We start from the raw sequence: 13,889 nt of genomic DNA, 5'->3' as shown, positions 1-13,889 counted from the left end.
GACTAAGAAGTGAGATATCTATTGCATCAAATTGTCTTTGGGATGTACTATCACTTAATTTATTCCTTGGTATTATAATTAGGTATCTATGGCAACAGCTGTGTCTTGAAAAAATAAAAGCTATATCTTGAAAACAGAAAAATGGCTAACACAGCCTCCCATGACACAAACTGAAAACACGACTACCTAATGAGGTTCTTTCATATAGCTGGGGTGCCTGGGACAAATCAGTGCAAATAAAAGAAGTACCAGGGTTGAGAGTGGCTCAAAGGTGGTCCTGACTACAGGTGCCAGAGGGTGTGTAATCCATCAGGCAAACCACAGCATCCAGAGACCATGACTGGTCAGTAGCACAGCCCAGTAAGACCATTAGAGTAAAAGGTTTGAGAGTCTGTGAGGTATTGGGGGTGTCCTGATGAATTTGCAGAAGCACGGTTCTGGGGATTGAAAGTGCGAGTGAGCAGATTCACAGGTAGAAGGATTGCAGCTTCTCAGAGGAAGGTAGGCTGGAAAGAGTAAGAGGTAGCCCTGGGGAAACAGGCACAGGAAACTAGAGCCAGATTCATCATGGTAAGGACATTATTTAGAATAGGAGTAGAAGATTAAACTTGGGCCAGCTCCAGGGTGACCAAGTGTGGACCCAGCTCTTCGTATTCCTCCTGCCTAGTGTCAAAAGAGGGCTTTGGGTGTGAGTAGCCCCAGCTGTGTGGAGAGATTTGGCAGCTGGAAATAGATGTTCCTCCTGATTTGACACTTTGGCATATCAACACTTCGGCAGAAAACAGGGAGGTTTTGTGGCCCATTATGCTCAGTAACTATCCTCAGACGTGGGTAGATTTTAAACAAGTAGGAGTTTGAATGGGTGTGAAGGCCACTATCCAAAGGCTTCTAATACCTTGTCTCCTATTGCCTTCACCTTCTTTCCTCTTAGAATTTGCAATTATACAAAACAAGGTACTTTTATATCCAGTTGATTTGGCATCATACACCTGCTGAAATGGTTGCTATATAAGGTTTTACCAGATGACAATGAATTTCCCTTTATTTTCATCCAAAGAAACAGAAAAATACACTCAAAGGAAACAATTCAAACATACATGCATATACGTGTGCATATTTATACTTCTATGCAGGCATCCATATGTCTACAGACACATGTGCTGGAAAGCAAGTAGAAATAGGGGATTGCATTCCTCCATAACAGGAGACCACTTAAAGACATTTAAAGCACAAAGAGAACAAGTTATTGCATGCAGCAGCAGCTCTGTGAGTGAGCCTGGGTTTGTAAGGCCTGAAAAATGTTCTGAAGAAAATTGGCTTTAAATTAGATGCCAAGCGCTAGACATGGCTAGAAAATTTATTTATGAAAATATTAACAGGAAATAGCTCTCGAACCAAGTGAAGATTATAAGCAGAGATGGACATCTCTTAGAAGACAATGGGAGGCCGGGCATGTTGGCTCACACCTGTAATCCCAACACTTTGGGGGACTGAGGTGGGTGGATCACCCGAGGTTAGGACTTCGAGAACAGCCTAGCCAACATGGCAAAACCCCATCTCCATTAAAAATACAAAAAGAAAAAAAAATTAGCTGGGTGTGGTGATGTGTGCCTATAATCCCAGCTACTCAGAAGGCTGAGGCAAGAGAATCACTTGAACCCATGAGGCAGAGGCTGCAGTGAGGTAAGATTATGCCACTGCACTCCAGCCTGGGCAACAGAGTGAGTCTCCTTCTCAAAAAAAAAAAAAAAGAAAAAAAAAAGATGAAGAAGAAGACAATGGGAGTTCTGAGCAGATGTTGAAACTAAAGCAATTTTACGTAAAGGACTTGAAGACTCAAAAACATCCTTATCTTACTCCCCTAATATAGCAATAGCAATATATAACACTGTAGAGAAACATTTGAATAATTGATAAATGCCATTTTTGTGGCCTTTTTGGGTTGTCTAGGGTAATGATTTGTTGATGTTGATATAATTAAATTTTCACATATAAGTGAGTTCTTCACAATAATTTATTAATTTTAAAAAATGGTTTGTTGGTATAACTAAATTGTTATATATAGGTAAATTCTTCAGGATAATTTGTTAATTTTAAAAAGTGTTAATTCAAAAAAAATTCCAGAAAATAAAATGAAATCTATCAGAAATAAGATTTCTGAATTTTAGAAGCACTTCCATATTGTTTATGATTTAGTTTTAGAGAAAAATAAAGGTATACAAATAAGGAAAAGTAATATGAGCATATTTGAAGTGAAAATTCATTGTCTTTTGGTGATGGTGCTCTTACCATTGAAGTTAAAGTTTGTTTAAATGGGTTTGGGTCAGTAGAGCAGAACTTGCATTTGGTATTTAGGTTATAATCAAGCCTTTATGTTGTAAGAAAAAGAAGAAAGAAGAAGAAGAAGGAGGAGGAGGAGGAGAAGAAGAAAAGGAAGAAGAAGAAGAGGAAACATTCAAAACATTCTGTTTTTGAGGGGTTTTATTTGTTTATTTGTCTTACCTGCAATTTTCTTTATTATGAAATCATTTCTTTACTTACTCTAGGGCTAAAATGTTTTTTTCGATATTTCCTAATGACCAGAAGATGGCACCGTTTCAGAATCTTCCACATCCCTCCCTTCTCAGAGAACAAACACTCCATCAGTTATTCCCAAACCCAAGCACCCGAATCTTATACCTTTCAATCACAAAAGGCTGCCCCAAAATAACTAGATGAGCATAAAATTCAGTGTTTATGATGTTCAGCCTATTTGAGCACCACACTTCCATGACCCTGGCGTCACTGTCCCTAGAACTTTGAAGTGAATTTGAACCATTTGGGAAGTCTTGGTTACCTGATAGGAAGCTGCTAGAACCACTCAAACAGCTTTCTGCTAAGGGACAAGCAACTTATCCTTGTGTTCAACTATACTGTGGTCCCTGCTGTGACTCAGATCTTAGAAGAAAAGAAATGAACCAAGAGATTTGGGTTTGAAATCTAAGTGCTACTTTTTGACCACAGACAAGTTAACTAGCCATTCTATGTCAGAACATGTATCTATAACAGATGCCCTTCGTGGTCTCCAAGATCTTTTCTGGTCTTAAGGGCCATAATCTAGCATTCCTGCCAACATCAGTATCGCTTCAGAGATTCCCTAACTGGTTCAAATTCACTCACATTGATGCAAGAGTAATTGGGGAGCTTTACTATGCAAAATATGTTATTTGGTATAAAAATTAGAGGATAGAATCAAAACCAAACTCCCAAACCAAAATATGGAGAGTTTTCAATATAAAAACATTACTCTTAGGAAAGTATTTTCATTATGACAATTCTGGTAAAAATAGCCGTCAGGCTGCCAGGATGTTGGCCATGTGGTTTAGAGAGGAAAGGTAAGAAATCTGGTACTTCCTAGAAACAGGGCTAGAGGAGTCCACCTAGCTGTAAGGTTGGTCTCCATGGAAGGAGGAAGAAGAGAAGGTTAAAAAGAGCCAGGCTGCAAAATCAGTTTCCTTTAAAGAACATCACAGAAGCCCCACAGCATGTTCTCTGTTCCCATCTCATTGGCCATTGTCTCTGCAAGGAATGCTGGGAAATATAATATTTTTAGCTAGACACATGGCTGCCTCTAAAGTATTCTTGTTAACAAGAATAAAGGAGAGAAAGATTGTGAGTAGTCAACTAGCAGCCTCTGCTGAGCTGATTTTGGGAAGGGGTCCAAGCCTGTGGGTCTGACAGAGATGGTTTTAGGGCCCAACAAGCATTAATATTACTCAAATTCAGATGGTTAGTGGCCCTGGAGTTCTGGGTCATGGATTTCAAAGCATGATCCAACCCAGGATGCAAAACAAAGGGGATCGCTGGTAAGAACTCAGCAAGTCATCAGAGTGCCGGCAAATGGACTGGGCTTGGAGGTGCCAAAGGTAAATAGCTTTAGTTAAAGCCATGAAAACAGATTGTGTTCAGTAACTACTGACAGTAGGGGAAAGAGCTGAGCTCCACTTCAATTTGTGCAGAGGTGATTTGGGTATTCTAAAGAGAGAATAAGGGACGGTGGAGAGCAGGGGCTCAGTAGAGCCAGAAAAGTGAAAAATCACAAAGAATTGGTCCATGTCAATGCCATTAGACCAGCTGTGTTTGTGAGCCAGCAGTAACTGAAGTTAGGATTCTGCCCTCCAAGAGACTGGGGACAGAGGCCCAAACCTTCCAGATGATTACATTTCAAAGAAATGGCTCTCAGGTCCTTGAGAGAGACGCTTGTGAATTGTAAGAAATACATATTTATAATTATAATAAACTCTTAATAAATACTCTCAGAAAGGACCTATGTCAGATGTTGGCAAAAGCAAACAGTACATTTTCCTGGCAGCCTTCAGATTTCTCAGGCAGGCTTTTTCATGGGGCATGGGGAGGCTGAGGTCATCCCAGGGACACAGTCCTGGTCTGCTGGAGCCAGACTGGAGGGTGGTCAAGTCTGTTAGTGGAGAGTTTCGAAGTTCTTAGGGGCTGCAGAAATATATTTAAATTAGAAAACCAAGGCAAAGGCACAGCCTGAGAGAGAAAGTCAGATTTAAAGGATGACTACATCAGCAGCAATGGGAAGGATTAAAAGGGTAGACGAAGTTCAATTCTAGACTCCAATTCCAGGAGATGACAGGATGCCTAACCTTTGCCTGCCTTCCTCAGGGTGGGCTTGTTCGGTGGATGAAGCTGATCCTGCAGATTCCAACATCCAGGACTGTGACTAAGCAGGACTAAGACTAATAAAAATTATTCTAAGCAGATTTTCTTTAATCAAACACATACCAGCTGAACAGATGTGTTCGATGTTATTGATACTCAGAGTGAGGCAGTAGCCAGCACCAAAGTTAAACAAGATTAAACAGACTCAACTTCTCACAAACCCTTATGCTGGCCCTTCCCCTCCTCTCTTCTACCTACATCCTTGCATCCCTACATCACCTAGGCCTCCAGAATGCCTTCCAGCCTCTGGGACATAATGATTGTCACCCAAAGACCACCCAACAACAGCTGCCCTTCTGTCCCAGATGAGCACTGTCACTAGCTGTTTTGTGAACCCAAACATTGGGCTTTTCCTATTCCCCTTAAATTAGCAGTAGGGCCTGTTTACGAAAAAAGTGAGCTCAAATGGGAAGACAGGCTCCACCATGGTGAGCTCTTTCAGAAGATCGGAAAGGACTTTCTTCTCAGTTCTTTCTCATTGTTCTCAGTGCACAGTCCATGAGATGGAAGCCATGAAGATGATATGCCAGAGTTTCCGGGAGTATTTAGAGGAAATTGAACAGCACCTTATGAGACAGCAGGCCCTCTTTTCCAGGGACATGTCAGAGGAGGAAAGGTAATTACCTAAGGGAGCCATAAAAGTAAGTACCAACCCACACACCTGGAGCAAGGAAGGTAATCAGGGCAGGACAGATGAGCACCCTGGAGCAGAGCTAATGAGAAACCGGCCAGCTTTTCCTTTGCTTTCATGGTCTTGTTCTTGCTTTCTCTGTGGGAGTCTGTGAGAGCCGTTTGCTAGATGGCAATACTTATTCTTTAAGTCAAGGGCTATTTGAGAAGGTCAAAAGGCAGGCAGTCAGGGGCATTGCCAGCAGGATGTCTTTAATCAATGGGATGGGGCTCGTGCAAATGCAAATGTGAGGAGTTATAAGAGTTTCGAAAATCTGCATTATTTTCACATAGATTGAAAACACATCCCAAAAGTAGATTAGTCATTCATTGCCTGGGGCTGGGGATGGAAATCGGGTTTAACTGTAAAGGGAGGGGCATACAGGTTCTTCTTGGGGAAATAGAAGTGTTTTAAAACTGGCTAGTGGTGATGATTACACAATTTGGTAAATATATTAAAAATTATTAAATTGTGCTCTTAAAACAAGGGAACTGGCCGGGCGCGGTGGCTCAAGCCTGTAATCCCAGCACTTTGGGAGGCCGAGACGGGCGGATCACGAGGTCAGGAAATCGAGACCATCCTGGCTAACATGGTGAAACCCCGTCTCTACTAAAAAATACAAAAAACTAGCTGGGCGACGTGGCGGCGCCTGTAGTCCCAGCTACCCGGGAGGCTGAGACAGGAGAATGGCGTGAACCCGGGAGGCGGAGCTTGCAGCGAGCTGAGATCCGGCCATAGCACGCCAGCCTGGGTGACAGAGCGAGACTCCGTCTCAAAAAAAAAAAAAAAAAAAAACAAGGGAACTATGTTATACTGCAATAGAGTTTTATGTTTTTTTAAAGAAGACAACCTTAGTAATGTCTGCAACTGACACAAATAAAGATGACATTCTCTTTTAAGAAACTGCAAAGGAAGAACCTATATTATGAGGAGACAATGGAAGAGTGCACCTGGGAAGGATTGTTAAATTTGGTTGTTTTCTATTATTTACTTGCAGGGAGGAGGCTGAGCAACTGCAAACGTTACGTGAGGCCCTGAGGCAGCAGGTGGCAGAGTTGGAATTTCAGTTAGGAGACCGGGCTCAGCAAATCAGAGAAGGGATTTTACTGGTATGGGTGATGGGGTGTGGAGTTTGACTGTCTCCAGCCTACCACATGAGAGGTGCATTAAATGAGAAACCCGATTGTGCAATCATTTCAGAATCTAGGTTTACATGCCAACGCCTTCATTTTAAGTATACAGAGAAGTACTTTGGTTTGCTCAAGGGTCCACAGCCAGCTGATGGTGATTCTGCATCAGAATTCAGTTCACCTGTCATACCAATCTTCCCCCTGCCCTGTGCATCATACAGAAGTCTTACTAGCCCATTCTCCAAATAAGAATAAGAATCACAGGCACAGTGAAGCTCATCTTTGGAGCCAATATAAGCTAAGTCACTATCAGAATCTGCTGCTGGCTCAAAGAGCCCATTTTAGAGAATTGACTACCTCATAATGCCTAGCTCACAAGTTTAAGTAAGCTATTTGGTGCCAATGTGATGTGCTGTTTACTCTTTTTCCTCTTGTTTTCCTTTTAGCAGCTGGAGGTTCTCACAGCAGAGCCACCTGAACACTACTCAAATCTGCATCAATGTAACTGGATAGAAGAAAGCAATGGCCAGACTTCATGTTCTAAAATCCACCCAGGCATGGCCCCAAGGACTGTCTTTCCTCCCAGTGATGGCCAGCAGGCTCCCTGTTCAGGTGGGACCCAGTTGGCTGCCTTCAATCCACCCACGTTGGAGAACAGCACCAGGATGTCTCCTTCATCATCAGCTTGTGCAAAGTTAGGTCCAACCCCTTTGTCAAATTGTCCTATTGGAGAAAAGGATACAGATGTCTTCCTCTAGATCAGAGCAGGTTTGATAACCTTCATACAAAAACGTAAAGGTCCAGAACAGATGTAGCAAGGAAATGTCAATTTTCCCCAAGGAGAAGGGTCTGCCAACCCATTGTCAGCTGTAGCGTTCATATTCTACCCATGGTTAAACCCAAGAGGAGTTTAGAATACTTTAATATTCATTCAATATAGAATAACTGATCACCTAGTCTGTGCCTGGCACAGAGTATGCAGCAATGACTAAATCGTATACGGTCTCTGCCCTGTTGGAACTTATAGTGTGGTGGGGGAGATAGAATTGCAAACAAAAAGTATCTGAGACAGATCTCAGTCAATATAGAAGTTTATTTTGCCAAGGTTAAGGATATACACCCAGAAGACAGGTCTGTGCCTTTCTCCAAAGATGGTTTTGAGGACTTCAGCATTTAGCGGGGAAAGAGCCGCTAATGGGGAAAGAGGAAGACATTTTTAAAAGGTGTGGGTACATAAGAGGCAAACAGTCGCCTTCTTTTGGGTCCGATCAGCTTTTCTCTATGTGAGAGGGGGTAGAGGAACAGTCACTTATGCATTCATCTAGCTCAGTCGATCTGCACTTTTACAGAAGGTAAAATAAACATAGGGCAGAGGAAGCAATCAGATATGCATTTGTCTCGGGGGGGGGGGGGGCAGAGGGATGACTTTGAGTCCTGTTCTTTGTCCTGCACCTGTGAAGAGAAGCTATCAATGTACGTTGTCAGGTTAAAATTTAACAGAACTGTTTTAGACTAAAGATTTTAGGACCCACAAGGAGTTTCCCAGTGGGCAAATTGTGAGGGAGGTATGTAGCTTTTAAAAAAATCTTTGTAGCTATCTCATTTAGAAAGAAAATGGGAGGCATGTTGCCTGATGCAGCTCCCAGCTTGACTTTTCCCTTTTACTTCATAATTTTGGGGTCCTGAGGTTTACTTTCCTTTCACAGAATATAACATGTACATACATTTATTATTAAAAGCTCTGAAGGAAATAACAAGGTTTTATGAAAGAGAACACAGAAGGGAGCCCGATTTAGATTAATGTTCAGACAGTCCTGGTTGAGGAAGTAACAACAGAAGGAAGGAGGATCTGGGCCTCGGAGGTACCAGACTGTCTAAAACCCTCCAGTCAGGCAGCCGGTGGGAGTACCAATGAAGCACCTACTGTGTGCAGACCACTTTTCTAGTGCTGGAGACAGTCATAAATAAGACAGATGGACTTTCTACTCAGAAAGAGTTAGATGAAGAGTAAGACCGAAAACAAACACACAAAACCCAACAAGCAAATAATTACAATCCTGAAAAGAGCCTCAGAAGACAGTGTGATAATATTGCAAAGGGAGATGTGGCGTGAAACTGTACTGCATTTGTCAGGGTGCTTGTGGAATGGGAGGCTGTTTGGGTAAGACCTGAATAGTGAGGAAATGGAAGCCAAGTGCAATTTTGCAAAAGAACATTCAAAGCAGAAGCAATGGAAAGTTAACAGGCCACCAGATGTAGAGATAGACAGTGCTGCTGAGTGTGGTGGGGCATGGGGATGGAGGGAGGGAAAGGCTGAGAGGGGGTCAGGCAGACTATAGGCCATGGCCAAGTCTTGGCACCTGAATCCTTTTTCCAAGGGTAATGGAAAGCCACTGTAGGTTTTAAGCAGAGTCATCATATAATCTGATTTATGTTTCAAAGTCATGCTGGCTGCTTTATGGAGAAAGCATCCCTGGGGGCCTAAAGCGAGGCAGAGTGCCCAGCTAGGAGGCTGTTGCTGTCATCCCCGAGGTGAGAAGCAAATGTCCTTAAGTTGCTTCTATCCAGCCTTGGAAGTTTGTGAGGCTCCCACCCCAGTGGAAATGCAGGGAATGGCTCACAAAGGCCAGAGGCACTAGGTCTCTAAGGAATGGGGAATAGATGCAGAATGGAATAGTCACGAAAAGTTGCTGGGAAAAGTAATGCCATGAGGGAAGTTTATAATTTGTATGAAAAGATGGTCAAAGGAGAGGTCACTTCCTAGCAAGTAACCTCAGAAACTAATTCTGTTGAAACCACCCACTACTCAAAACCATCTCACATCCTGTTTGCACTCTTCCTCTTCCTTGCTTTTTGGAAAGTCTTTGACTCAGTGGGGCCTTCCTACCTTTGGGACACCACACTATTTTACCCATGGACTTACATCCTCAGAGTGTGGACATCCCCATTCTGTCCTGAATTCTCTTTTCTTTCTCCATTCCTCTGTCCTCAGCATATACACAGACCCTCCAAGCATCTATGAGCCTGATTCCCAGCTCTCTTCAGTATGCCAGCCCAGCATTTCCTACTGTCCACATGACATTTTGATGTGGAAGACTTGGCTGTATGTCTCACACGTAGCTAAAGCTGACCTGGTCATTGCCCTGACTCAGTTCATCTTCCTGATCCTCTCTGTCGGTGGCACAGCCTTTCTCCTTGCTGCAGGCTCAGGGCCACAGTGTGCATGGTCTCCTGCCCCTCTACCCTGCCCCATTCAGTTGGTCAATGACCACACCAGTGCTGAGTGTATTACCAAAAAATACTTCCCAGAAGTCCCCTCAGAACCAATTACCTGGTGACAGCGCAACATAGGTGCCGTCTAACAGCCTCCAGCCGCTTTCTCTCCAAACTGCACTGACCTCTGCCAGATTGGGCTCCCTCAGCCACCAAGTGGGTCATATTTCCCAGACCTACAGTGAATACCCAGAAAGTACTTTTAGAATATCCCAGAGAATGAGAGAGAAATCACAGGACCTACTTCCCAGAGCAGCCTTCCACCAGAAATGAAAGTCCAGGCCCTGGAGTTATTATGCCCCTCTCCTCGCATCCCACTGCCTCATTCTTTTTTGCCACATCCCCATCTTGGCTCCTATATCATGGCTCAGCTTTCAGCCAAATTGACTCCTGATTGCATTGCATTTCTGCCTCCAAATCGTTTCCCTTGCTAAACTCCTAAGCTTTTTACTCTTTACCCAGATCTGGCTTTTGACCTTCCCTTCTCCATGTCGACTCCAAGCTCTCATGCAGTTTATCCCTTGCTCCTTCCCTATAACACCTACAAAATGAAGAGGAACACCTGGCTCTAGGATATCCCTCACCTGGCAGCCATCTGCTTTACCAGTCTCATTTCCTGCTCTGCCCTCAGATGAATCTCCAATTCTATTCCCCTAAACCACCTCATGTGTTCCTGCTCCCTCTCCTTTGCTGAAACAAATGAAGTATCTCACCAGTAAGCCCTAGGGCAGACCCCATCTCCTGCACAAGCTTTCCTTGATGATCTGTGGCAGAAGCGATCCTTATTTTTTGAAACTCCTATATTGCTTTGCTTTTTTGTTAGGACACTGAAAACCTCCTGTCTTGTGTTACCATTATCCATGTAGGTCATATCTTTTCCAGTAAACTTAAAGCTACTTGAGGACTGTGTAGCACCCAATACCCCGTGTTTAAGAGAGACTATCTGGATGAAAGTATAGACTCCTTTCTTTATCATGTGTGATCTCGGGCACTTCCTCTCTTCACCCTAGTTTCTTCCTCTGAGAAATAGGGAGAAGAAAAACAACACAGAGTTGTTGGACAGAATAAATACAATGAATCCCGTGCAGTATTTAATCCAATGCCCATCACATAGTAAGTGCTCAATGCATGTTGGCTGTTATTACAAGTGCACGTACCAAAAACTCAATAAATGCTAACTGAAATTACTGTCTTCCTTCTGTTGAAAACAACTCTGTTAGCTAAGTACTTTATGCACAAAGAATATTACCTACTGCTTGATGAATGAATGAGATGAGGATAAATTATCAGTCTCAGGAGACAATGAAGAGAATGAATTGGCTATGGTAGAAGCAAGGTTATATGTTGTAGAAGGAACTGAGTTTAGATTGTAAAAAAGTACTTCTTTTGGATGGTTTTGACATCAGAAAGATGACTTCATATGTGATGGAGGAGGGAAAAGACCATTTATTATCTTCTGATGAAGAGTAGCAAATGGAACAAAGGTCTCCAAACATTTAATGGTATTTCCTGGTTTACTCTCCTAATTCTCCAAAAAAGTGCACAGAAGGGAAATCAAAATGTAGAGAGGCTGCTGTATCCCACCCAGGACCTTTGCTGTCTTCCGTGCATGATGAACAATGTTTGCTGATGCTGCCTCCAAATACCACCCCCGATTCTCAGGCCTTCATGATGAGACTGAATTACACCACTGGCTTTCCTGATTTGTGTAATAAATGTGTGTGTACACACACACACACTATATACATATATATATACACACACACTACATACATATATATACACACACATACACACATATATACACACACATATGAATGCATACACATATAAATATGTATGTGTATGTATCTCTATGTGCAGGCACACACATGCACACACACACACACAAAACCTACTGGTTCTGTTTCCCTGGGAAACTCTGACTAATACAGTAAGGAAGAGCTAAGATATAGGGAGTCTATCCTACAAAAATACATACTGAGCCCTGCAGTTTATTACTAGTAAGAAGTAACTGAGCTCTGGGGTTAAATTCAGGATTTGGGGCTTAAATCCAACTCCATTACTTATTTGTCTCGGATAAAGTATGTAACTTCCCTAAGCCTCAGTGTCATCATCTGTAATTTAACAGAGTTAATGTATACAGAGCCCTTTACAGCAAGCCTGGAACATGGTTAGTGCTTAGCAAATGGTAGTACTATGATGGTTAGGATGGTGATGATAATAACAAGAGTAGTAACAATTTCTTGAATGTCTACCTACAGGCAAGGGACAGGGCTAAGTGCCTTATTTGCATTATCACTTATCTTCACAACAATCCTGAAAAGTGGGAATTAATGTACCCACATATACACTCACACATAGATACACACACACTCATTCAAAAAGACTGTAAGTTGTCTAAGCTCTGGCAACTATTAAGGGATTGAGTTGACTCTCTGATTTCTTGATTTGTTAAATCAATGGTTTGTTATGGCTCTGCCAAGCTTTGGGGCTTATGTGGTGCCTATTGCTAGGCGCAAGTCAACCAGAGGAGTCCTGCTTCTGTCTGCATTATACATTGAACATTAGCAGAAATTTATTAAAAAAAAAAAAAAGATCTCATTGCTATAGAAAAGTTTCAAAAATACTGCACTGTGCTAATTGCATCTGATGCTTGCAGTCAGGTATCGGTTCTGAGTCGCTTTCATACAAGGAGATGAGTTCTGCCACATAGGAATCCTTTTAAACCACCATCCTAGCAACTCTTAGCTTACTACTACTTGCCCACTGCCAAGAATAATGACAAGAGTCCTTTTGCAGTTCTGTAATCTTACTGTTCCATTATGAAGTCCCAAGATCCTGTATTCCCTTTTTTGTCTTATGCATTGACCATATTCAAGATGAGTATATTCAGGAAAATCCAGATCACATATTTGAAAATAAATGGTATCATTGTACTAAATATTTGCAGAAAGTTAACATAGCAAACCTTTTAATTATGAGACCAAACTCAAGTTTGGAGTCATCTCATTTAAATGGAAATGAAAAAGAAGACAAAGTAAAGTCACACTATGTGATTATTTTCAAATTTAGAAATTAGCCAAGGGAAAATGTGGCCCCTTCTACATTAAAAGCACAGGGTCCTACCCTGTATTAATTTCGTTCCATCCAGATTCCATTTCAGTATTCAGAGCCAAAAGCATTGAATAGGTAGGATCAATTTGAGAAACAATACTTGGAAACTCAAGTCACATCTTTTCCTTGATTTCGTTACGCACAAGTGAAGACCTAAGTTACATCATGGAGACAAAAAGATGAAACCTTGAAGCTTGCTCTGAACCACAGTGTATGCATAGGCCATGTAGATTCGTTTTTTAGCCCACAGAAAAATATTCCCCAGAAAAATGTCACATTAGGTTTTGTTTATTTAGCAGATATTCTCTTATAAGTGAATTATTGTCTGCAGAGCTGGAGCCCTTTTATTTTTTCTTCAAAAGCAAATAATTCTGCTAAAGATGAAAAATAAAATCAAAAGACTTTCTGAAGACACAAGACTCTGGTCTGTTGTAATTGTTTTTTCTTTGTTGAGAAAATAATCAGTTTTCAGGGTGTAACACAAGTCAAACAAATAGAACATTTGTAAAGAAGTTAGAGGATTGAAGTGGTGTCCCTTTGAGAGAAAAATTTGAGTATTTTCATGTGGAATGGTGGGTTGCACATATAACTTCAAATTGTAATTTAAAACAACAAATAGTTCATGATGTACAAGAATTGTAGGTTATTAAAAGCCTTGTTAAATTGTTTTTCTTGAAAATTGAGAGAACAGGAACAGAAGCCAAAATATGGATGGCACCCTTCTCTAACCCAAACTCAGCCTCTAATTGCCTAATCTCAAAACACTGGCAGATCAGAGGTTGGTACGGGGTGCTTCCTCTCAGAATCTGTCCCCAATTAAGAAAGAACCCTTCACATCAAGAACGATTTCAGATCATAAGAATCAATTGAAGATTTTTCCTTTTTGAGTACTTTAAGAACTCAATGCCATCCAATGCTGCTAATCCCCTCCAAAACTCAGAGCCAAACCTTATCTTCATTCACAAGGAAAATGA

General features: G+C 41.7%; 1 protein-coding gene across 2 annotated transcripts in view; it reads left to right on the top strand.

Annotated features, from left to right (window-relative positions):
• The window catches only part of ITPRID1 (ITPR interacting domain containing 1), a 102,473-nt gene extending 89,167 nt beyond the window's left edge, over positions 1-13,306 (top strand). The window contains exons 11-15 of one of the 2 annotated variants that reach the window (XM_030933083.1): positions 5,214-5,341; positions 6,393-6,504; positions 6,972-7,137; positions 11,240-11,264; positions 13,255-13,306. In XM_030933083.1, coding sequence (XP_030788943.1) covers positions 5,214-5,341; positions 6,393-6,504; positions 6,972-7,137; positions 11,240-11,264; positions 13,255-13,306 — 483 coding nt within the window. Of the gene's footprint in view, positions 1-5,213; positions 5,342-6,392; positions 6,505-6,971; positions 7,284-11,239; positions 11,265-13,254 lie in introns of those variants that run through there. The other variant, XM_030933084.1, reaches the window with a different exon arrangement.
• The last annotated feature ends 583 nt before the right edge of the window (positions 13,307-13,889 follow it).

Source organism: Rhinopithecus roxellana, chromosome 6 (genome assembly GCF_007565055.1).
Source record: "Rhinopithecus roxellana isolate Shanxi Qingling chromosome 6, ASM756505v1, whole genome shotgun sequence".
In the NCBI taxonomy this organism is placed as follows: domain Eukaryota; kingdom Metazoa; phylum Chordata; class Mammalia; order Primates; family Cercopithecidae; genus Rhinopithecus; species Rhinopithecus roxellana.
The sequence above is the reverse complement of the archived record's forward strand: the minus strand, read 5'-3'. Positions and strand labels throughout refer to the sequence as shown.